The 23,411-nt window shown below is 46.1% G+C and overlaps 1 protein-coding gene across 5 annotated transcripts in view; it reads right to left on the bottom strand.

Moving 5' to 3' along the window:
- The window catches only part of CYTH3 (cytohesin 3), a 61,593-nt gene extending 38,403 nt beyond the window's left edge, over window positions 1-23,190 (bottom strand). The window contains exons 1-2 of one of the 5 annotated variants that reach the window (XM_019796678.2): window positions 22,438-23,021; window positions 21,338-21,418 (exon numbers count right to left, since the gene is read on the bottom strand). In XM_019796678.2, the coding sequence (XP_019652237.2) occupies window positions 21,338-21,418; window positions 22,438-22,588 (232 nt within the window). In that variant the 5' untranslated portion in view covers window positions 22,589-23,021. Of the gene's footprint in view, window positions 1-6,886; window positions 6,909-10,513; window positions 10,611-21,337; window positions 21,592-22,437; window positions 23,022-23,162 lie in introns of those variants that run through there. The other 4 variants (XM_034669789.1, XM_019796675.2, XM_034669788.1 and 1 more) reach the window with 4 other exon arrangements.
- Window positions 23,191-23,411: the final 221 nt, after the last annotated feature.

Here is a 23,411-nt window from a genome sequence, read left to right as displayed (position 1 = left end):
TTTCTAAATTGTGGTTGAGACAAAAATTAGAACTCTGTCTGATGTAGTATGTACAAGAAACAGTTAAGCGATAAAAAGGGAGATAAGGTTTCTTTAGTTCATTTGAACTGGAAAAATGATGACACCAGGAAATAATAATTATATAAATATGTAATTATAGGGGCGCCTGGGTGGCTCAGTCAGGTAAGCGTCTGCCTTCGGCTCAGGTCGTGATCCCAGGGCCCTGGGATCAAGTCCCGCATCGAGTTCCCTGCTCAGCTCTCCCTCTGCCTGCCGCTCCCCCTGCTTGTGCTCTCTCCTCTCTCTCAAATAAATAAAATACTTAAAAATTATATAATTATATATTTTATAAATCTTATACACACACACACCTTGAGCACCCACAGAAAAAGCTGTACAAAGAGATACACTGAAAGACAATATGTCTATGTCAAACTGGAATTCTAAAAAAGGGTTCAAGTAACTCACAGGAAAAAAATTCAGAGAAATGAAAAAAAGAGAACAGGAAAAAAGTGAAATGACAACATAAGCCTTGATACATCAGTAATCACCTTAAATAGAAAAGGTCTAAAAATATCAATTAAAAGACACAGATTAGCAAATTATTTTAAAATGACCAAATGATATGCTGGCTACAAGAAAACCCTCTTCAAATATGACAATATATGTAGATTGAAAGTAAAAGGATGGAAAAAGATCGTGTAAACCTTAATCAGAAGAAAACAGAAGTGGCTATACAGCTCTTCCTTGACTTATGATGTGTTCACATCCCAATAAACCCACAGTAAGTTGAAAATATCCTAAGTCAAAAATGCATTTGATATACCCTAACCTACCTTAAACACTTATATTAGTCTATAGTTGGGCAAAACCATCTAACACAGAGCCTATTTTGTAAGAAAGTGTCATATCTCAGGTACCGTATTGAATACTGCACTGAGCGTGAAAAACAGGACGGTTACACGGGTACAGACTGATAGTTTTTGGTTGTTTACTCTCAGGATCACATGGCTGCCACTGTCCAGCACTGTAACAGAATATCACACTACCTATCACTAGTCTGGGAAAAAAGCAAAACTCGGTATTTTGAAGTATGCTTTCTTCTGAATGCATTATCACTTTCGCACCATTGCAAAGAAAGCAAGGCTGTGCGACCATCGAAAGTTAGGGATCCTCTGTGTCGATATCAGACATCATAGACTTCAGAGCAAAGAAAATGACCAGAAGACAGAGACGACATGTAATGACAGAAGGGTCAATCCAAGGTTAGCTTGGTTCGTGGGGAAGGGCGCTAAGAATCCGGAGTGTCCTTCCCTAAGGGAAGCAGGGGAGATCGACACAGAGAAGGCAGTGGGACGACAGAAGCGAGACGCTAGCAGCTGGCTTTGCAGTCAGAGGAGGAACAGGAGCCCAAGTTGGAAAAAAGCAAGGAAACGGATTTTCCCTTGAGCTTCCGAAGGGGGCCCAGCCCTGCTGACACCTTTATTCGGCTCGGTGAAACTGATTTCAGACGTCTGACCTCCAGAAGCTGCAAGAATAAAGATTTGTTGCCTTAAGCCACAAAGTCTGCTAGATCAGCCGTAGGAAACAAACAGATTTCGGTAATTGCAAGTAGGGCACTGTTGCAACGGAAGCCTCAAAATATAGAGGGGACTCCTGAACTGAATGACAGAAAAGGCCTGGGCTGCCTGAAACAGAGGGCTGGTAGAAATGCGGGCATTACCAACTGCCACGGAGGACCCAGGAGAGCAAGTCCGCATCATCGGAGGATACCTCAATCGTCAAACGCACCACTGGTAGAAAAATGGGCAGTCCACACACGACACTAGTGAGGGCTCGGTGAGAAAGGGGGTGCCGGTGTTGGGCATCTCTTACAGACGGTGCAAAGCCCAGCGGACTGGCTTCCTGCCACTGTGTGGGAAGCAGAGCTCGACAGCAACGAACCTGGATATTTAACCGAGGTGATTTCCAAGCAAACTGTTAGCGGTATGGCCCAGTTTCTTCTTACTGCTTACAGTAACATGTAAGAGGGAAGAGAGGAATTGAGGAAAACACTGGGAGGCAGAAAAGGAACCAGGACTTGATGATTTGGGGAATGTGCTCTAAAACGAAAGCCAAGGGTGTGACCAGCTAATGTCTCGCCAGTGCTCTTGGAAGAAATCAAAGGACAGAATATTCATTCGCACGGAAGGTGCTCTGGCGAGAGTAAGCCTGTCACTGACAGATCCTTTGGACCATCTCAGCAGAAGCCAGAACCAGGGATGCGCTGACACGGAACGATCCACGGAGGACGCTGGTGTCTCCTGTGACACACCACAGGGGACCCACAGGTTTCTGAGAATGTCATACCCCAGAACAACTGCCAACTTGGAATGAAAAAGGAGAGAGAGAATGAGAGAAAGCTGTCAGACTCCCCCAGCTCTGCAGACAGAAACCAGGCTGCTCCAACCACTTCGTGCTAAAACACGCTACCCTCAAGAGAAAGGAAAGAGAACACGGAGCGCAAAGCCCTGGGGTGGGACCTCAAGCCACAGAGGAGGACTGCTGGGCCCGGAAACCTAGTGGAGCTTGCCAAGGTGGATTTTGAAACTGCTGGAAACCAGTGACTTTCCCTCCTCCTTTCTTCCTTCTTCCTCTCTTTCTTTCCTTCTCTCCCTCTTGCTCATTTTTCTCCTTTTTGGAATGCGCCTATCTGCGGCTGCTATCCTATGCCTGTCCAGCAGTGTATTTGGGGAACAGTTAAGTCCGTTTTTAACTTTACAGATCCACAGAGAGGAATTTTGCCTCAGGATGGATCACACCCAGAGTCTTACCCGCACGGGGTGGAGATGAGGAGATTTGGGACTCTTGAGCTGATGATATTTAGATGAGACTTTCAGCTTTGATTTGATGCTGTAATGCGTTGAGACTTCAGGGGATGTCGAGTGTGGGGTGAATGTATTTTGCATGTGGGACAGATGTGAATCTTTGGTAGGATGAATAATGCCCCCTCCCCCATATCCAGAACCTAGTCTAATATAAACTAAACTAACACAAATAGTAAGATAGACCATATGCTGGTGCATTAAACAAGCCTCAAATTTAAAAGAACTGAAATCACAGTGTATTCTCTAATCACAATGGAATCAAATTAGAAATCAGTAACAGAAAGATAACAGGAAAGTCTCCCAATACCAGGAAACTAAACACACTTCTAATTAATCCATGGAATAAACAGGAAATCCCAAGGGAAATTTAAAAAAAAATAAAAAAAATAATACATTGAACTAAGTGGAAGTGAAAATCTAATACATGAGAATTTGTGGGGCATCCCTAAAGCAGCGCTGAGAGGGAAATTTATAGCACTAAAATATTCACCTTAGGAAAGAGAAAAGGAATCAAATGAATAATCTAAGTTCCCATCTCAAAACCCAAAAACGGAAGAGCAAAATACATCTAAAGCAAGCAAAAGGAGAGAAATAATAAAGAAGTCAATGAAATTGAAAACAGAAAGGAACAGGTTTAACGTAATTCCTGTCAAAATCCCAGCAAGATGGGGCGCCTGGGTGGCTCAGTCGGTTACGCGGCTGCCTTTGGCTCAGGTCATGATCCCAGGGTCCTGGGATCGAGCCCCCACACCAGGCTCCCTGCTCAGCAGGGAGTCTGCTTCTCCCTCTCCCTCTGCTGCTCCCCCTACTCGTGCTAATAATAAATAATCTTTAAAAAAAAATCCTAGCAAGATTTTCTGTAGATACATATAGTGAAGATTACTCTAAAACTTATATGCCAAGTCGAAGAAATCAGAATAGCTAGAACAACTCTGAAAAAATATGAAAGTGGAGTAACACTCAAGAGATCTCTAAGAAGCCATGCGTGCAGCTGAGTTTTGACAAAGGTACAAGAGCAATTCCAGAGAGGAGGATGGGCTTTGCAACAAATGCAGCTGAAGTAACTGGATCTTCGTGGGCAAAATTATGAACCCTGACCTAACCTTCACACTTTATATAAAAATTAACTCAAAACAGATGACAGATTTAAATGGCAAATGTGGAAGGATAAAACTTCCTGAAGAAAATCGAAGAAAATCTTTAAGGAGCTAGAGCTTGGTAAAGAGTTCTTAGACGTGACACCAAAAGCTCTAACCATACGAGAGAGTCAACAAACCAAACCTCATCAAAACGAAAAAACCCTTTGCTTTTGCAGAAGATGCTGTGAAGAGGATGACAAGGCAGGATACAAACTGGGAGAAGTATCTGTAAGCCACATATCCGATAAAGGACTCACATCTAGAATGTATTAAGGACTCTCAAAACTCAACGGTAAAAGGCAAATAAGCCAATTAGAAAACGGGCAGAGCGTAAGAAGAAACATTTCATCGAAGATGATCTACAGGCGGCAAATAAGCACATGAGAAGATGCTCAGCACCACTAGGGATTAGAAAAAGGCAAATCGAGACCACAATGAGCTATCATTACACATGTATTCTAACCGCGAACGTAAAGAACGGCTACAGAGAATCCGGGGAGAACCCGCACCTCTGACATATTGCTAGTGGGGGTGCAGAACGGTAAAAACTCCCTGGAAAACTGTGCCAGTTTCTTACAAAACTAAGCACACACCTACCAAATGACCCGGCAATATCACTCCCGGACATTTATCCCAGGGAAACTTAAAAGTGCTGTCCACACGAAAACCTATATGCAAATGTTCCTAACAGTCCTACTTATGATATCCCCAAACTGGAAACAGCCCAGGTGTCGTATGAGTGATTCAACACACTGTGGTCTGTCCACACCTTGGGACATTACTTTGCAATAGAAGTGACTGGACTACTGTCACAGGTGACAACTTGATGGGTCTTCAGGGCATTATGCTGAGTGAAGAAAAAAAAAAGCCCAACCTCAAAAGGTTACAGACTGTATGATTCTGCTGACATAACACTCTTGACATGACAGAATGACAGACATGGCAAACAAATGGGTCACTGCCTGGCATCCGGGACGGTCTGGGAGGGAGGATGGCAGGTGCGACGGTAAGTGGGCGAGCAGGACGGAGATGGAGATTTTTGTGGTGACGGAACAGCTCCACGCCTTGACTGCAGTAGTCGTTACATGAATCTAGGGGGTGATAAGATGATACACAGCTACACGCACATTGCATCGACGTCCTGAGTTGGGTACCGTATTACAGTTACACAAGACGTCACCAACAAGAGGAAATGGGTGACGGGCAGGTAAGACCTCGCTGTACAACTTTCTTTGCAACTTTCTGTGAATCTGTGATTCAAAATTTAAAGTTTCTGAAAAGCATTTGTATCACCTAAGGAAAAGAACTAGGTGTCTCCTAGACCGTGACAACCAGAAAAAGTGAACTGCGACACTCTGATCTCCAGTGACACAGGTCCTGTGAGCCATCCCAGGGGAGAAGGAGCAAGGGGAAGGAGAAGCTGCTGGCTCAAGAGCAGAGAACTGTGGTCCCTCCTGCCCAGGGGCTCATCACAGCCTCCGCGGAGGATGGGATCAGTCAGGGTACGAATGAAACACCAGCCAGACTTTCAGGGACGAGAAATGTCAAGGTCCACTACACTCAGCAACACCAAATGGGAACAGGGAGATAACGCCCAACCACTGTCTCTGTGCCGCACATGGCAAGTATCTTGCTTTCCTCGGCGACATCCCCGTCACGACGACCTCCACTGACATGCAGGATTCACGCAACATTTTAACATCTAGGGAGACAGCAGCCCAGGCAAACGGTCCTATGAAGTGCCGCCTGTTAACCTGAGCCAATTCGCTATCTGTCACACTGTATTTCATTATAATAAGGAAATGTTCCCCATTTCCAGTAATGGTTCTTTTTTATTGGACAACACAGCTAATATGACAAAAGAACATTTTGAAGAAGTTCCACAGGGGGCGCCTGGGTGGCTCAGTCTGTTAAGCGTCTGCCTTTGGCTCAGGTAGTGATCCCGGGGTCCCACACCAGGCTCCCTGCTCAGCGGGGAGTCTGCTTGTCCCTCTCCCTCTGCGCCTCCCCCTGCTTGTACTCTCTCTCAGATATATATATATATATATATATATATGTATATGTATATATGTATATATATGCATATATATATATATAATCTTTAAAAAATAAATAAATAAAGCTTTAAAAAAGTTTAGAAAAAGCCACTACAGCCCCAGCCCCCCGAGCTAACTAACCACACCTCACATTTCAGATTCAGCCCTCAGAGTACGGTCACATGTGCAAATTCAGACGAGAGAGAGAGAGAGAGAGAGAGAGGGAGCGCGCGAGAAGAAACACTCGTTGAATGGGATGGGACTACTGATGGTCTCTGATGCTTCAGGCGGCAGCGGGGCGGGGGGCAACCCACCTTGTACTGGGGTGCCTCGGTCCCATTTAGTGCCACTTGTTTTCTTATCATTAGCAGCTCACTCTTCTCCTCTTGACCACACAAACCAGCACTTCATAAAACACCATTCTAGCCACACACACACACACACACACACACACACACACACACACACCACTGTAGAGATACTGTAATCAATAAAAAAAGTCTCAAATTCACAGGACTTATTTCAAAACTAAGTTTGTAGGTCAAAATTTAATCTCAATCCTTCTTAGTTTATTTTAAATAAAAACTCACTCCCAAAGGGAAAGGACTGCACTCAACGCAAAAATTAATAACAGCAAGACTGAACAGAGAAAGAATGACTAGCTTTCGTGCATCCACTTATTTTTAAATGCCAATTTCCAAGTCCTCCATACTTAGTTTACAAAAACCAAAGCGTGTTCACGTTGTTTTGAAGAACTGTGTTTTATCCTTAACAGGGAGGGACAGTCAGAACTGCATCAGGTAAAGGTGGACAACTTTCACCACATACAAGCCTGTGTACTTACCTTTCATTCCTCATCCAAAACCTTGCCCCCAAGCCACAGCCCCTCTCTTTGATCTTCAACTTTTCTCTTTCCCACCAGCTTCTTTCCATCAATCTGTAAACATGTTCAAATCCCTCCCTTCCCGTCAACTCTGTGTGACAGTTCTGAAGGAATATGGGTTCAATCTCTCTTTTTTTTTTTTTTCAGGTAAACTATTAAAAAGAGTAGTCTGGGGGCGCCTGGGTGGCACAGCGGTTGGGCGTCTGCCTTCGGCTCAGGGCGTGATCCCGGCGTTATGGGATCGAGCCCCACGTCGGGCTCCTCTGCTGTGAGCCTGCTTCTTCCTCTCCCACTCCCCCTGGTTGTGTTCCCTCTCTCACTGGCTGTCTCTATCTCTGTCAAATTAAAAAAAAAAAAAAAAGAGTAGTCTGTACTTGCATTGTTTATCACAGAGATAATCTGAACACATTAATAAGCTTAAGTCTATACTTACTGAAGTACAGACTAAAATGCATTAAAGTGCTAATAACCAGTGTGGTATGTGCTGATACCAAAAAAAAGGTTAAAAGATCAGTGGAACAGAATATAGAGCCCAAAAACAGAACCATGTATAAAAATATTTAGAAGAATAGCTTCGGGGCATCTGAGTGGCTCAGTCAGTTAAGCGTCTGCTTTCAGCTCAGGTCGTGATCTCAGGTCCTGGGATCGAGTCCCACACTGGGCTCCCTGCTCAGCGGGGAGTCTGCTTCTCCCTCTTTCTCTCCGTCCCTCCCCCAATTGCGTGCACTCGCGCTCTCACCCACTCAAATAATAAAATCTTTAAAAAAATAAAAATAAATTTTAAAAAAGAACAGCCTCTTCAACAAAGAGTGCTGGAACAACTGGATATCCACATACAAAGAAACGAAGTTGAAGCCCTACCCCACACCATATATAAAAATTAACTCTGGGGCGCCTGGGTGGCACAGTCAGTTGAGCGTCTGACTCTTGGTTTCGGTTTGGGTCATGATCTCAAGGTCATACACGGAGCTCCACGTTGGGCTCTGCGCTCAGTGTGGAGTCTGCTTGGGATTCTCTCTTCCTCTCCCTCTGCCCCAACCTCACTCATGCACACATACTCACATGCTCTCTCTCTCTCTAAAATAAATAAATAAAGCTTTAAAAAAAGTCAGCTCCAAATGGAATTAAATGTAAGAGCTAAAGCCATAAAACTCTAGAGGAAAACAAAGGGGTTCGTCTCTATGACCTTGGATTTAGCAATGTTTTCCTAGATAGGACACCAGAAGCACAAGCAACAAAAGAAAAAAATAGGTAAATTGGACTTCCATCAAAATTAAAAACTTTTGCAAAAAAGAACATTATCAAGAAAAGTGAAAAGATGACCTATGGAAGGAGAGAAAATGCTTGCACATCAAATATCTGAAAAGGGTCTAGTATCCAGAACACATAAAGAACTCTTACAACTCAACAGCAAACAACCTGATTAAAAAATTTAAAGCACCGCAACCTTCTTCCAAAGATACGCAAATACCCAACAAGCACGTGAAACAATGCTCAACATCATTAGTCATTAGGAAGTGCAAATCAAAATCACAATTAGATTGTACTTCATACCAGGATGGCTACAGTAATTTTTAAACGAAAGATACTAACAAGCGATGGCAAGGATGTGGAGAAACTAGAACCTTCATACACTGCCGGTAGGAACGTGAAATGGTTCGTTGCCCTGGAAAACAGTTTAGCAAGCTCAGAAAGTTAAACACAGAATTACCAAAAGACCCAGGAATTCTACTAGGTATGCACCCAAAAGAACTGCAAACAGGTGTTCAAACAAATACGTGGACACGAAAGTTCACAGGAGCACTAATTTACAGTAGACAAAAGGTGGAGACAAATCTCCATCCATGGGGAGGAGCAGGCTGTGGTGTGTGCACACAGTGGAATGTTCAGGGGGGAAAAGAACTCCTAATGCCTACTACCGCGTACACAAACCTTGAAAACACGATGCTCGGTGAAGGAAGCCAGATGCAAAAGACCACACAGCGTATGATCCCACTGATACCAAACGTCCGGAAAAGGCAAAGGTCGGGGCAGAAAGTTCGGTAGTGTTGGCTGGGGCTGGTGCAAGGGCAGACTGTAACCAGTTAATGAGGGATTTCTTGGGGTGGTGGAAAGATTCTAAAATTGGGTGATGATTGCACAACTCTGTAAATTTACTAGAAGTCACTGAACCATACACTTTTTTTGGGGGGGGGAGGGGACTATAGATTTTGAATGGGTGAATTTTGGGGCACCTGGCAGGCTCAGTCAGAGGAGCATGTGACTCTTGATCTCAGGGTTGGGAGCTGGAGCTCCATGTTGCGTGCAGAGGTCACTTAAAATTTAAAAAAATGGGTGAATTTTATGGGGCTATAAACTGTGTCTCAATAAAGCTGTTAGAAAAAAAATAAGGTTTTTGGGGCGCCTGGGTGGCACAGCGGTTAAGCGTCTGCCTTCGGCTCAGGGCGTGATCCCAGCGTTATGGGATCGAGCCCCACATCATGCTCCTCCGCTGTGAGCCTTCTTCCTCCTCTCCCACTCCCCCTGCTTGTGTTCCCTCTCTCGCTGGCTGTCTCTATCTCTGTCAAATAAATAAATAAAATCTTAAAAAAAAAAAAAAAGAAAAAGAAAAAAAATAAGGTTTTTGGTGAGACCTTCTGTGTTGGGATCGTAGCATCCGGGATCCTTGGTTCCCTACTTCTGCCACCACACGCCTGTTTGTCCTCTAGCACTTCCTGTGCAATCCAACAGAAGCAGGAAAGCTAGAATATGCAGCACACACTAGCGGGCCCCAAAACAAATTCTAAACCAAAGGCTAGCCTACTATATGTTGAATTAAACACCTAATGTTAATAAAGTCTGAATTACAAGCTAAATCAAGACAATACAGAATTACTTATGTCGTACTGTCCAACGAGACGTGTACAAATTCGCTATCACATATCCAATGAAGTGTTCACAGAAATTGCTCTGGGTACAAAGATCAAGCTATGGGATAAATATTGTCCAAATATGGCCTATGTTACTATGAAGCTTGCAAAAAATTAAAGGTGGAGAAAGTTTATGCCGAAAATGTTATTTTTTTTTTTAAGAAGGGGGGTGGGCACCTGGGTGGCTCAGTCGGTTAAGCATCCAACTCTTGGTTTCAGCTCAGGTTGTGATCTCAGGGTCATGAGATCGAGCCCAGCATCAGGCTTCACACTCAACCCAGAGTCTGTTTCTGATTCTCCCTCCCTCTCCCTCTGCCCGTCCCACTCATGCGCACACTCGCTTGCTCTCAAATAAATCTTTTTAAAATAAATAAAATAAAAAGGGGAGGGGGAAGGTCATTTTGACTCTCAACAAAGAAAACCCAATTTGAAATGTTCATTACTGGTGGCGCGGAAGAACATCGACCCGTGTCACTAGCCTGGAAAACCCTACCGCAGGCCAAGAGGGTAAACATTGAGAAGGCGATGTGTCTGTGCTTGGCTTCTGCTTCAAGCTGGAAGAATGGGACAGGTCTCCATCTAAAGACCCAGAATTCCTCCCATGCCTACCATACACGCACAACTACAAAAAACATTCCTCAATAACCTTGCTTGGAAAGCAACGCGGGTATGTCCTTACTCCTTGCCGGGAAGCGTGAACCACAGCTCCGTCTTGAGCAGACTGGATACAGCTGTACAACATCTGGCACTCCGCTTCCCATTCACAAACATCTGAAAGGTAGAATGCTTGAGGAATTTCACGGTCAACGGGGGTGGGGAAGTGCGGGAATGCTATTTTAGGGCAAAGCAGGGTGGAATCCATGTGGTTTCTATCTCACAGTCCAGGAAGGACGGTGGGGTCAACAGTCTGGGCTGGAAACCCCACCAGAGAGTCTTGCAGCTACTCCACGGCTGAGGTCCTAGGAAACTTCCAGTTTTCTCCTGAAATTTCAAGCCGAGTTGCCAGGCTTTGTAATCCAACTCCAAACTCGGATCCGCAGTCAGGATCTCCAGGTAAAGCAACGGGACACCTCGAAGGTTACAAGAACACATCAGTTCCTGGGCAGAAGCTGCACATGCAAGGCTGGGCGTTTGAAAGCCCCCGAGCGTGGCCGACCTGGCACGTGGGTATGCTCTCGTTCTCCCCAAAACCCAGCAACTGATGGGAGAAGCTTTAAAATCAATCAATAAATCATTAACTGCCTAGAAAAGCGGAAATCATTACAAAAATGAGAGCAGATAGGAACAGAGCAAAGGAGAAATGAAATCCAAGGAGAAACACACGCAGTAAGACTACTGCAAAGTTAGCGACTTAAAGGAGTCCTAAAGCCTCGAGTCCGTGGATATACTATGTGCAAACGTTTAAAAAAAAAAAAAAGTCAAATAGGACAGAAAGGCTCATAATGAAAAACATATGACCATCTCAATAGATGGGAAAATAGCATTTGATAAAATTCAACAGCCTTTTCTGATTAAAAAAAAAAAAATCCAGGGGCGCCTGGGTGGCACAGCGGTTAAGTGTCTGCCTTCGGCTCAGGGCGTGATCCCGGCGTTATGGGATCGAGCCCCACATCAGGCTCCTCTGCTATGAGCCTGCTTCTTCCTCTCCCACTCCCCCTGCTTGTGCTCCCTCTCTCGCTGGCTGTCTCTATCTCTGTCAAATTAATAAATAAAATCTTAAAAAAAAAATCCAGTAAACTAAGAATAGCAGCTTTCTTAACCTAAGAGAAGGATCTCTTACAGAAACCACCAACAAGCATCAGACTTGGAAGCATTCCCACTAAAGACGGGACCGAAATGAGGATGCCCCTATCACGGGTGCTGTTCAGTGCAGGAGGCTTGGCGCATTTCCAAATCTGGGTTGAGGCTCTGGTTAGGAAACCAACGGGAAGCACTGGCATCAAGTAAGCTTGTAATAATTCGCATATTTGTATTTCTCAGCCCAAATGGGCTGTCAAATTCTTCGTCTATCTTCCAAGTCAATAAGACCTCAAAAAACTTCATTGAAAATATCCCAGAAAATGTTATGATGACTTCTCAAGCGGAAAATTCTACAGTGAATGAAAACAAAGAACCTCACCGGACCTCAGCTGAAGCAAGGTCCCCACGTCCTAACTTTCTGGAGAATGCGTTAAGAGCCCCTGATTTCTGCTCTGGGCCTGTTTCTTTCATCATGAACGTGTGGCAGGCAGACAAGATTTCCACGGCCACCAGGTAACCGCTCGGGTTCGTTCTGACTCGGGTTCTCCTACATGAAAACTTTGTTGATAATGAATGTGAAAGTGTGAAGCTTTCGCTCAATTTTATATCCCGATGTGTTTAACTCTGCTAATCGAGGCTCACAAGAAGAATGGTCTAAGACACTGCGTTCTCTCGATTCTCTAGTCCTTCTCGTGATCTCAACCATGGCTGATCACCTTCTCTCCAGAGGCACATGAGGGAGGACAGACCCCACGGTGCAGCACATTCATAAGGGAAAAGAGCATGTCCCCGGCTTAGAGGGACGTTTCCTGTTCTATATACATTTGCTTTAAAGTCATACTTTGCCATATACACGGGACAGAGGAACACTCTCCACGTGCCCTCAAGCCAGGCTCTGCTCAAAACACTCAGCTCCAAATATGCAGCATTTTGGAGGGAGGGCAGGGGTTGGAAAGAAGTCTTTGTAAGAAAAGAATCAAGTTCTCAAGTTCGTGTGGGAGGGTAAGATTCAGGGGTCAGGCCACACTCAAAAGAGCGAAGCTGGTAGCAAAGAGGCTCCCCCCAAATGACCTTAAAAAAAAAAATTAAAAAAGAACGGTTTTCAAGCCAGTAGAGGAGGCGGGAGAACTTCTTATCTGCATCCAAACCACGCTCAACTTTAACATTTAGCTTCTGGAAATCCGGGCTGTTCCCCTCTGACAAATGCCCTCCCACTCCACCGAGCCCCCACCATCCAGACCCACAACAGGGTTCGCTCGCACTTGAGAACACGATTTCTGAGAATGTAAAACACTCCCTTTTCTCTATAGGAGATTTCCTCCTTCCACTCTTGTCTTATCTTCTTTTCCTTCGTTCCTGTGGTGGGAAAAAATACCTAATTCCGTTAGACATCTTAACTGGTAACTGGTGACTTACTGGGGACACAGTGTCAGGAGCACCGAACGAGCCTCCTCGTTCTGAAGTCCCCCGGAGCCCACACGAACAGGACAAAGAGGCCCACTGTGTGTGCACACAGCAACCGCACGTTCTCAGAGCAGACAAGAACAGATGTTTAACAGCTGTCCGGCAACAGAGCAGAAGAGAGGAACAGAAGGTAAAGCTTGGATCAGCCAAGGCAAGTGTAGGGAAGCCCAAGGAGAAAATACACAGTCATTCCAGTTAGCCAGGGCACCGGCTCACCCTGCCTGGCTGGCTTCACCCAGCCACTACAACTGACAGCCAAATAAATAAAAGCAGTTACATCTTCATTTTAAACACATTCCAAAAAAGGATAAAACATTCCTGCTTCTCCTTTTAAAATACACTGTTGCCAAGGGAGACCGCCAGAACAGCCCGACTCCACCCTGGTAAGCCTCGTGCAAGTTATTTTATCTCGTTAAGCCTCAGTTTCTCATCTGTACCGTGGGGCTCAAGACACTGATCTCAAGGATCCAAATGCGAAGTGCCCAGTGCAGCCCCGGGCACCCAGCAGAGGACGAGTCAATGTAACCCTGAGTACCGTTGCTGCTGTTACTGTTATGGTAAGAAATTACTATTAACATCCTCACCCAGAAGCTTACAAGGAGTTTCTCCTTCTTCGACTGGAACTAAAAATACCCATTCTCCTAGGGGGGAAAGAAGGAACTTTTTCGGAGTCTTTTTGGATCCATGGAGAGCATCCAACAACGAACGCAAACCCTGGAGAGACAGAACTGGTCACAAAAACTTGGGACCCCAATTCCCATTCTCCTCCATGAGGCTCCAGACTGAAGGAAAGGCCTGTGTCCTGGAGGGCGGACGCTGCGGCAGGAAGGCGGCTCCTCACCGCGCCATCTGCAAGCACATAGTGTGTCGGAGCCCAAGTGTTCCCGGGACACAAGGCGTGAGCTCAGGCCACGCAGCACCGCACGGCCGCCCAACGCCCACGGGCGCGAGTGAAGAGGGCCAGGGACCAGGTCCTAAGTACACAGGATCCTGTCTGTGTTTTGAAAAATAGACACATTCACTCACAGGAAAGCCGAATTTCACAAGCCAAAATGGGAGAGTGGTAGAATTCTAGGCAATTTTCACTCTCCTGTCATTTTCTGAAAAATTTTAGAAGCTTGTACTCTCAAAATCGGAAAAAGAAAAAAAATCAGTGCTGCTCTTTCCGTCTTGATCTAAGCAACAACCATGTGGCCAGGCAAGTGGGTACGTGGCAGCCACGGTTCTGCCAACTGGTTCCCTTGCTTCCTGCGAGGGTTTCCCTGTTCCCCTTCAGGTGCCCACGGCCACCCTGGGGTCCTCTTGGCCTTTCCTCCTCCCAACTGTACCAACCACACCCTGGACTTTCTTTCATTTACCAAACACTGCACAATACCCGCAGGTCACAGGCTCCGCAGCCTGCAACGCATGGGGAACGAAACCAGAAGGCCCCGGTTTAGGCTTCAGGCCACCAAAATGGCAAGACCACGTTCCCACATACATGCTATTATTATTACCAAACCCAGCCCAGAAGTTCTAGGAGGGAAAAGGGTATGGGAAGGTATGGGAAGGCCGAGGAGGCGGCATTCACAGGAAGACCCAGAGGCCGAGAGGGAGTCAGGAGATGAAGTGCAGGAGCAGGGCAAATGACGGGTACTCCGGGCAAGGGGAACTGTGTGAGTGCAAAGACACGGAGGTCTGCAGGAGGTCAGAAAGCTGCTCGCAGCTCATGCGCCATCACGACCACGTGCCTCAGGGAGATGAGGCCGGCAGTCTCCCCAGGAGGCTCACCAGCCGCGGGCCCCTGCAAGCCCAGAAACTGGACTTACATGCTTGTGTGCCTGGAGCAGATCCATCTCTCAGGTCCTCCTGCACATGAGCCACGCTCGAGACATTTCTGTCTCAGATCAGCATGTCCATTTAATTCAGAGTAAGAAACACAACTGCCGAGCAAACACGAGGCCTGGAACATCCCCTCACTGCCTTCTCCCAGCGCCAACGGATCAATTCACAGAGATAAATATAAGCCTGTCATGCGTAAGAGAAGACTAGACATTAACATGACCATCTCATTAGCTCCCAAGTGGGAGCCCATTTATAATTGGAAAATCGCCATGGAATTCAACCCAGAGGGAAGAGCTCGAACGACAGTTTCAGGGCATCAGGATCCTGGCCGGATACCCCCATCTCCATGGACGGCAGCTAAGCAGCAGCCGTGGGCAACCTAGCCCACACCGTTCATGTGGCCTGGCTGTGCCTGTGGTTCTGACTGCCCAGCTTCCTTTGGCTGCGGTCAGGGTCCTGGCTCCCCAGACTTCCCAGAGTTTCTGTAACTTCCCCTATATCCTTCCAATGATTTCCTTATATACTGAAATGAGCCAGTCACTTTCTGTGATTTACAATCAAACCCCCAGGTGCTATGTCCCCTTTCGGGCATCAGCTGTCAGTCTGGTGCTCCCGACACTGTGCCCCCCTCCCTGCCCGCACTCCCCTTCTCTGGTTTACGTGATACCGGTGTCCCGTTCTCTCTCACTTCCCTCATCCATTCTGTCTCGGTGTCCTGGTATCTACTCCAGAAGTCCCCCTGCTTCCCAACTCCCTTAAATATTGCTGCTCCCTGAAATCTGTCCCTCGGTCATGCCCCATCCTCCTCCCACACTGTGCTGGGTTATGTCCATGCTGTCACCACCTCATCACCTGGGCGTTGATTCCTCCAGCATATTCTGCCTGCCAGACACCTTCGCCAGGTGATCCTATGCATACATCCACGTGTCCAAAAATTAACCCACCATCCTGTCCTCATGTTCTGTTTGTTCTACTGCACACCTTGATTCAAGCCTTTACTGGAAACCACAGTAGACAGTGAGGTTTGCTCTCTTATATCCAAGAGGTCACCAAATCCCCTCAATTCTGCTTCAGTAAGAGGTTTGTTTTGTCTAATACAGTGTATCTGTCTCTTCATCTGTAGTCCCAGCTTCTATCCTTGGTCAAGACCTTCTCACTAATCCAGCCTTTATACTATTACAGCTACCTTTCTCCATCGCGGGGCTGAAAAAGTCACCTCCCTGCACACACAGTCCCAGGCAGTAGCCTTTGCCAGGTGTAGCAAGAGCCCGCTGAGGCAGTGTTCCCATGTTCTAGAGGTCGCCAGAGATCTCGGTTAAGGAGGATCCTGCTAGCCAGCCCTCTACTAGCTGGGCAGCTATCGGGCTGATAGGAACCCACTGCTCTGGAGAAAGACTCAAGTACATGCCAGGTTCTGGCCAAGGGCTGCCCTCCTGAAAACTCAACACCCACTTGTCAAATGTGCATCTGGGCCAAGGAATCTCTAGGACGAAAAGGAGACACACCCTCATTCTTTCCTGACAGAAGTTCAAAGGAAACCTGATACACTGCATGTCCCCAACTGAGGTCTGCCGGTAAGCAAGGACACCAAGGGCCCCTAAGAGGATGTCACCACAGGGGACTCCGCTCAACGTTGAGGCCTTGATGCTCACAGCAAGGGCTGGGCTTCAGCACAGCTTGTGCTCAAGACCAGAAGCCTCCCGGGACCCAGGGAGCCTGCCAGGCAGGCGTGCTTAGGGAAGAACAGCGGAGAACGTGAGTACCTAGGGTAACTCTAGGGTCCTCGGTTCTCACAGCACGTGGCCGAACTGACCCAGGGGATTTAAGGAACCCTTGAAGTTCTAGAGGACAGATCCTAGGTTAAGAAGAGTCATCCTGAAACAGACAGTGGACTTCCTAGTTATCAGTAATGAGAGGGTTTATGTGATTTGTTGGGGGGGGGGAACATGGCCCAAGCTGATGAGGAAGGTCACCCTGTTGTCAACGGTTCCTCTCCCACAGAGTCAGCGAAAGACCGAGAGCCTCAGATGCATCATTCAATCATCTCTCGTCCCGTCCTGAAGAGGTTTCCAACCACTGCTCCCACCAAACCGGCAGCCACACCGAATGCTCACTCCCTGCGTACATCACGCTTCCCTGTCACGTGTGTCCCCTCCCCTGTGGACAACCTCTCACCCTTTATGGCTCCGACACCACTTGTCCCGTGAGGTCTGCCCCGATCCCGGTCAGAACGGTCTTCCTAAGGCCATCCAGTGTTGCCTGCACATCCGCCCCATGTCTGCTTGGCCCCTGCCGCCCTGAGCTCAGGTCTCACTAGTCATCTCCCCATATCCTCCCCGCGAAGCTGCTGGAGAGCCCCCACGTCTTCATCTCGGGAAATCCAGTACAGCCATCGGAGAACAGCCCCGTTCAGGCATGAAGCTTCCTGCTTGCTCTCTTTACCACTCTACACCACCGAATAATAAAGTCTCCCATTAAGGAAAACCAGTAGAGGTAGGGATATACAAAGCTACCACTGTTTAAAGAAATTGTGAAGTGTTTGTATAGATAGGATTAGCTGTTGCTTAAAAATCAAACCTGCCTAGCCAGTTGAGGACCTCACAAGCGATTATCCCTCCAACAACTAAGAGCTTCAGCAAACCTGACTTCCTGGTACTTTGGGGGGTGGCGGGGGGTGGGGGTTAGACCAGCAGGCTACTTTAACTGTCTTTTTTCAACTTACTACTCTAGGATTACATCCTAAGTATGAGTCCTAAGCTTTGAAATCTTAACCAACCATGCCACACAGACACAGCCAGGGATTTAGAAACTGGAGATCATATTAATAGCAAATAACCATTTCGTATGATTAACTTGCAGCCCCCATTCTTCTGACAGTGTACTTACATCCACCTGCTACTGGGCACAGTTTCAAAGAGATTATTGAAACTGCTGAATTTCCCAACTACTGTTCTCAAAAAAGAACTCTCTCTTCTCTTTAACACAAACAAATAAAGCTTCATCGGAAAGACAGCTTAATCAAAACAGTTGCCTCAAGGTCAGTGGTCAATAAGCCTGGACCAGCTTCTGGCTACTTGTGGGGGGAGGCGGGGATGACATGCTCCCTCACTCAACAGCTCAGAGAAGCCTTACGTCCAAGCAGACGCAGGGTCGGTGAGAAGCGGCTCAGCAAACTCCTGATCCAAGGAGCCGCATGTCGTGTGGGAGCTGAATGGCCGGCACCCTTGGGCGCCCTACAGCGAGTGCTGCCTCCACAACCCATGGGAACAGAGGCTGGAACCGTGTGGACCCCTAGGGACTAGAGACATGGGTGCAGCCAGATTCCACAGGGCACAGCTGCCTGGCGCAGCCTGAGCTCCAGCCCATTTTCAGAGGTCAGCTCACGTCCCCACTACTGGGCTCTGGAAACAAACGGCCTCGTTGATGGGGTCCGTTACTGAGAAGCAGCACCCACCTCTCATTCATCTTGTTCTCTGGCTTCTACTGAAAACATCGTTTTTATTCTCACAAGAGCTCCTGCCAATTAGAAAGTTCCATTTATATGCCTATGCAGTCATTTGACTACTTTCTTTCTTCCTATAAAAAGTCTCGAAACTCAGCCAACTTCCAGGGATGGCAAGAATGGCGAACCCAAGAGAGAAGGTGAGAGTCAGCTCCACTCTTGAGAGTGTGTGTCATGTTGCTAGAACACGAGCCTGCAAATCAGTTTGGCTGAGATGTCAAGCCAGGAGTACAGAGGCATCTGCGGGGCAAAGACACCAAGGTTTTCACTCATTCTAACGTTCTAATGGAAGAAAATACATTTTAAACATTTGACACAAACTTTATCAAATTTCCTGGGTGGTTGGTTACCATTCAAACCTGGAAAATGACTACTGAACCTGCTCCAACCAGAGTAAGAATGAGCTATTCATATTTTAAGACTTGGTTGTATCCTTTTTTAAATGAATTGCTTTTTAAGTTCATGTCCATGAAAATCCGGAAAAACATTGTAAATCTTTGTATCTGTTTAACTGCTTCGTTTGTAACCAAAAGAACCACCCAGGCTCCCTCGAACGTAACTCCCCCCTGCAGGTAGCTGTTCAAACAATTTCCACTGAAGAAATTCTTCTCTTTCAAAAACAATTAAGGACTGAGGGGGGAAATGGGAAGATTGAAGAACTGACTGCCAACCAACAAGACGAAGTTCAGTAAAGACTAAGGAAAGTAATGTGCTCAGCAAGAAAACAGAAGCGAAAGGAGAACGTGAAACACTGACCATGGGAAAGCGGGCCGAGCAGACAAGAGCGCTTCAAGAAGGAAGCCCTTTGGTGAACTGTTCTGCAGGACACTCTAATAACGGACACGCGTCATCATACATCTGTCCAAATCCCATGAACGTATGACTCCAAGAGCGAATCCTAAATGTGAACTGTGGACTTTGGCTGATCATGACACATCACTGGAGGCTCATTGAAGGAATCATGACAAGGATGCCACTCCCAGGAGGGATGTCCACAGTGTGGACAAGAGGAGGCAGCAGGTTGACGGGAAGATCTGTGCACTTTCTGCTCAATCTTGCCATGAACCTAAAACTCTAAAAAATAAGGTCTGCTTTAAAGGCGGGGGAGGGGCAGCCCTTCCTTCCCATTCTCCTCTGGGGTTTCTGCCTGTTGTCAACCACACATCAGCACAGTGACATCTTCAGCTCTGTCCCCTTTCTCTGCCGCCCTTTCTCCTTTAATAAACATATATGCTCTCAGTTTAACCACCATTCTTTAGTTAATGGCTTCCAAATCTGATCTTGCCCTATTATCTCTCTTTCATACATCTCCATATAGAGGGCTCACTAGAATCTCAAAATGAACATTTTCAGAACAGAACTTACCGGCCAATGCAATTGAGACAAGAAACTAAAATTGTAAAAACAAAACCTGGAAAGGAGGAGATAAAGTTATCACTTGCCAAGGAAGTGACCGTATCAGTGGAAAACCCAAGAGAACCAACTGAAAATCTACGTTCCTAAAAACAACAAAACAATTTGATAAGCTAGTGAGATATAAAATTTATGTACAAAAACCAATAGCTTTCATAAACTCAAATAACCAGTTAGATAATCAACGGAAAACAGTACCTTAACAACAATAGCAATAAGGCATCAGATATCCAGAAACAGATTTTTTTTTAAAGATTTTATTTTTTTGACAGAGAGCGAGCACAAGCAGGAGGAATGGCAGAGGAACAGGGAGAGGGAGAAGCAGGCCCCCTGCTGAGCAGGGAGCCAGATGTGGGGCTTGGTCCCTCTGGGATCATGACCTGAGCCAAAGGCAGACGCTTACCTGACAAGCTACCCAGGCACCCCCAGACACAGATTTAAAGTAAGTGCACAAAGTGTAAGTGGAAGGAAAATGTGAACATGCTCTTGAATGACGTAACAGTTTTGAACAAATGAAAAGGCATACCATGTTCTTGGATAAAAAGATGCAATATCAGAAAGAGGTCATGCTCCCCAAGATCATCTGTAAATTTAATGCAGTCTCAACACAGTACCTGTTTTATTTTCTGTAGGTAGACTGGCAGATTTTAAGGGTCATAAATTAAAACAAGCAGACAAGCATAAACAGGAAAAGGAAGAAAAGGAAGAAAAATGAGGGGTAAAAGACTAATCCTAACTGATACCAAAACACCATCTGCTGGGGCAACTGGGTGGCTCAGTCGGTTAAGTGTCCAACTCTTGGTTTTGGCTCAGCTCATGATCTCAGGGTCCTGAGATCGAGACCCGTGTCGGGCTCCCCACTAGGTGTGGGGCCTACTTAAGATTCTCTCTCCCCTGCTCCCTCTGCCCCTTCCTCAACCCAAAAATCATTTTTAATATTTTTTAAAAATAAAAATAAAATATCATCTCCCTCATAAGGAAAACAGAGAGTCACTGGTCTAACAACAGACAGACCAAGGGAGGAGAAGAGTAAGTCCAGAAAGGCTCAAAGCAGCTGGAAATACAGTATATGTTAGGGGCAGTGAAGTAAAGATGGACTTTTTGATAAATGGTGTTGAGACAACACAGCTTTTTGAGAAAAAAAAAGATGCAGCCGTATCTACAGTTTACACCATACACCAGGATAAACTCCAAATCTCCAGAGATTAACTATAAAATAAAACAGACAACATGGGCAAACTCCTCTATAATCTTGGAATGGGGCAGTTCTTCCTAAGTATGACTCCACATTCAGACACCACCAAAGAAAAAAATGAATATATCTGACTGCATAAAAAAGCAAGGTCTTCTTCACGGTAAAACAAAACAAAAACACCAAGCCAACAAAAAGGCATAAGAAAAGTCACAAGAGAAATGGCAAATCAGGAAATAACATTTGCAAACCCTCAGAACTAATTACTCTAGCACAGACCTTCTAGAAGCTGGAAAGACCAGTAGCCCACTAGATAAATGGCCACATGATGAGAAAAGCAAACGAGAGCCTAAGAGGCTAGTTCTCACCCATCGGGCTGTCAGAAGTCCAGAAGCTGGCCGGTGTCCCCTGTCCACGGGGCTGTGGGCACCCAGCAGTCTCCCGCATTGCTGGTGGGAGGTAAAAACAGTCATAAAGGGGTGTGGAGCCAAGTCTGTTAATGTCTACCAACATTTCAAATCCATTTTCCTTTTGGCTCAGGAATCCCACTACTAAAAACTCCTCTCTCAGGTAAATTTGCAAAAAAGTAGTATATTCACAAGGCTGTTTACTGCAATTTAATATCAAAAGATCAGAACAAACCAACTGTCCGTCCATCAGTAAGGTGCTGGTTAAACAAACTGGCACATCCACACAACAGAATATTATGTAGAGGTTTTTCAAAGTGGGAGGAAAAAGAAAAAAAAAATCAGGATTAAGGCCATGATTACAAGGGACAGGAAAAAGAAAAAAAAATTTAAAAAGTGAGAGAGAGCTCTAGGTACCAATAATGAAGGACTTCCAGGAAATTAAATGAAAAAGGCAAAGTGTAAGAGAAAGCACCACTAAGAATTTACATATACTTTAAGCAACCTCTACCCACACTCGAACTCACAACCCTGACACCGAGACTCCCGGGTGGAGTCTCCCTCACAGGAACCCAGCAGTCTCAGCAGCCTGGAGGCTGGACTGGTGCCCAGGGTCCTATCTGGAATCACAGTGTGGTAGCTGGAATCATAGCCTCTTGGAGCAGTAGGGTGGGGAAGGACTTGGGAGGGAGAGGGCATGGTGGTGGTTTGGCATGACTGAGTTTCTGTTCGTCAAAGCTCCTTGCTCTGTTCTCGAGCTCACCCACTTTGGGCTATGTCCACTGGACACGGACAAGCCTGGGCCCTGGGTGCTTTTATTCACGTGTAGGAAAGTGGCCGTGCTGCCTTCCCTTCCTTCCTTTGCAGAGAGGCGGCTTATTGCACTGGTGTGAACAAACATGAACCTATTCTCTCCCCCATCCTGCTTAGAGATTCGTTTGTTTGTCCATACAACGTTTATTTACGCAATTATGATAGAAACCACAGGGGCGCCTGGCTGGCTCTGTCGGCAGACCATGTGACCTCCGGGAAGTCTCCTTCTGCCGCCCCCCCCGACTTACCTGATGGTGGGACGCAGCAGTATGTGGTCGGGGTGGTGGCCCCGTGTGAACAGGTCTTCCAGTGTCCAGCACCGGAAAGGAGGGTGATGGAGGACAAATGAGCTTGAACCAGAAAGTCAGAAGGCTGTCTGTGGCAAATTCTTCCCATCATCAGATATGTGAATTTTCAAACAGAAGTCTTATCAAAATGGAAATTATCTGTCAGGAACCTACTACTTGATGACGCAACATGTAATAAATACACCTTATTTTTTTCTCCTTCAGTGTTACTTGTGAGCAATTTATGAGAATTCCTACGCTTACAGGTTTTAAAGCTAGAGTCCCAAACTAGCAAGTCTGCACTGAAGCTTCCCACCTGATCAGCCAGTAAATCAGAGCATCTCATCCCGGTGATGTCCGGCAGTCCCAGACTTTACAGACGAAATGACACACAAAACTGCCACCGAAGCAACAAAACAGCCTGAAGAAACCCATTTTCAGGTGGCAGAATTCCCAAACCGACTCATTTACAAGTCATGATTAAAATGTGTAACCCAAATGCAACGTAGAGGCAATTTTAAAATGCATTCCAATGTGTGTAATTTCAGGATAATTCTATTTTTCAGAATGTTTTATCATTTAAAAATTCAAACATGATCGGAAGGAAATATCCAGGCTAAAATATCATGATTTATAAGAAATGTATTATTTGACACTCAGCTGACTGAAGTATCTCAGACACTTACACCGGGTCTTCATCCATGGCTCCTGAGGACGCAGCAGAGCCCTAAGGTGAGATGAGAGTCTTGTTATTAATGAAGGTGACTCTTAGACCTCACCCAAGGGCGCAGGCTGGTTGCCAGGAGGACCATGTGATCAGCGGGTTGGAACTTTCCGGTCCCCACTCCTTATCGCCTCCAGGGAGAGGGGTGAAGGTTGAAACATCCCATGGCCAATGACTTGGTCAATCATGACCACATAATGGAGCCTCCATA

This window comes from Ailuropoda melanoleuca, chromosome 10 (genome assembly GCF_002007445.2).
Source record: "Ailuropoda melanoleuca isolate Jingjing chromosome 10, ASM200744v2, whole genome shotgun sequence".
In the NCBI taxonomy this organism is placed as follows: Eukaryota; Metazoa; Chordata; class Mammalia; order Carnivora; family Ursidae; genus Ailuropoda; species Ailuropoda melanoleuca.
Note: the sequence above shows the minus strand (reverse complement) of the source record. Positions and strands in the feature narration are given on the sequence as shown.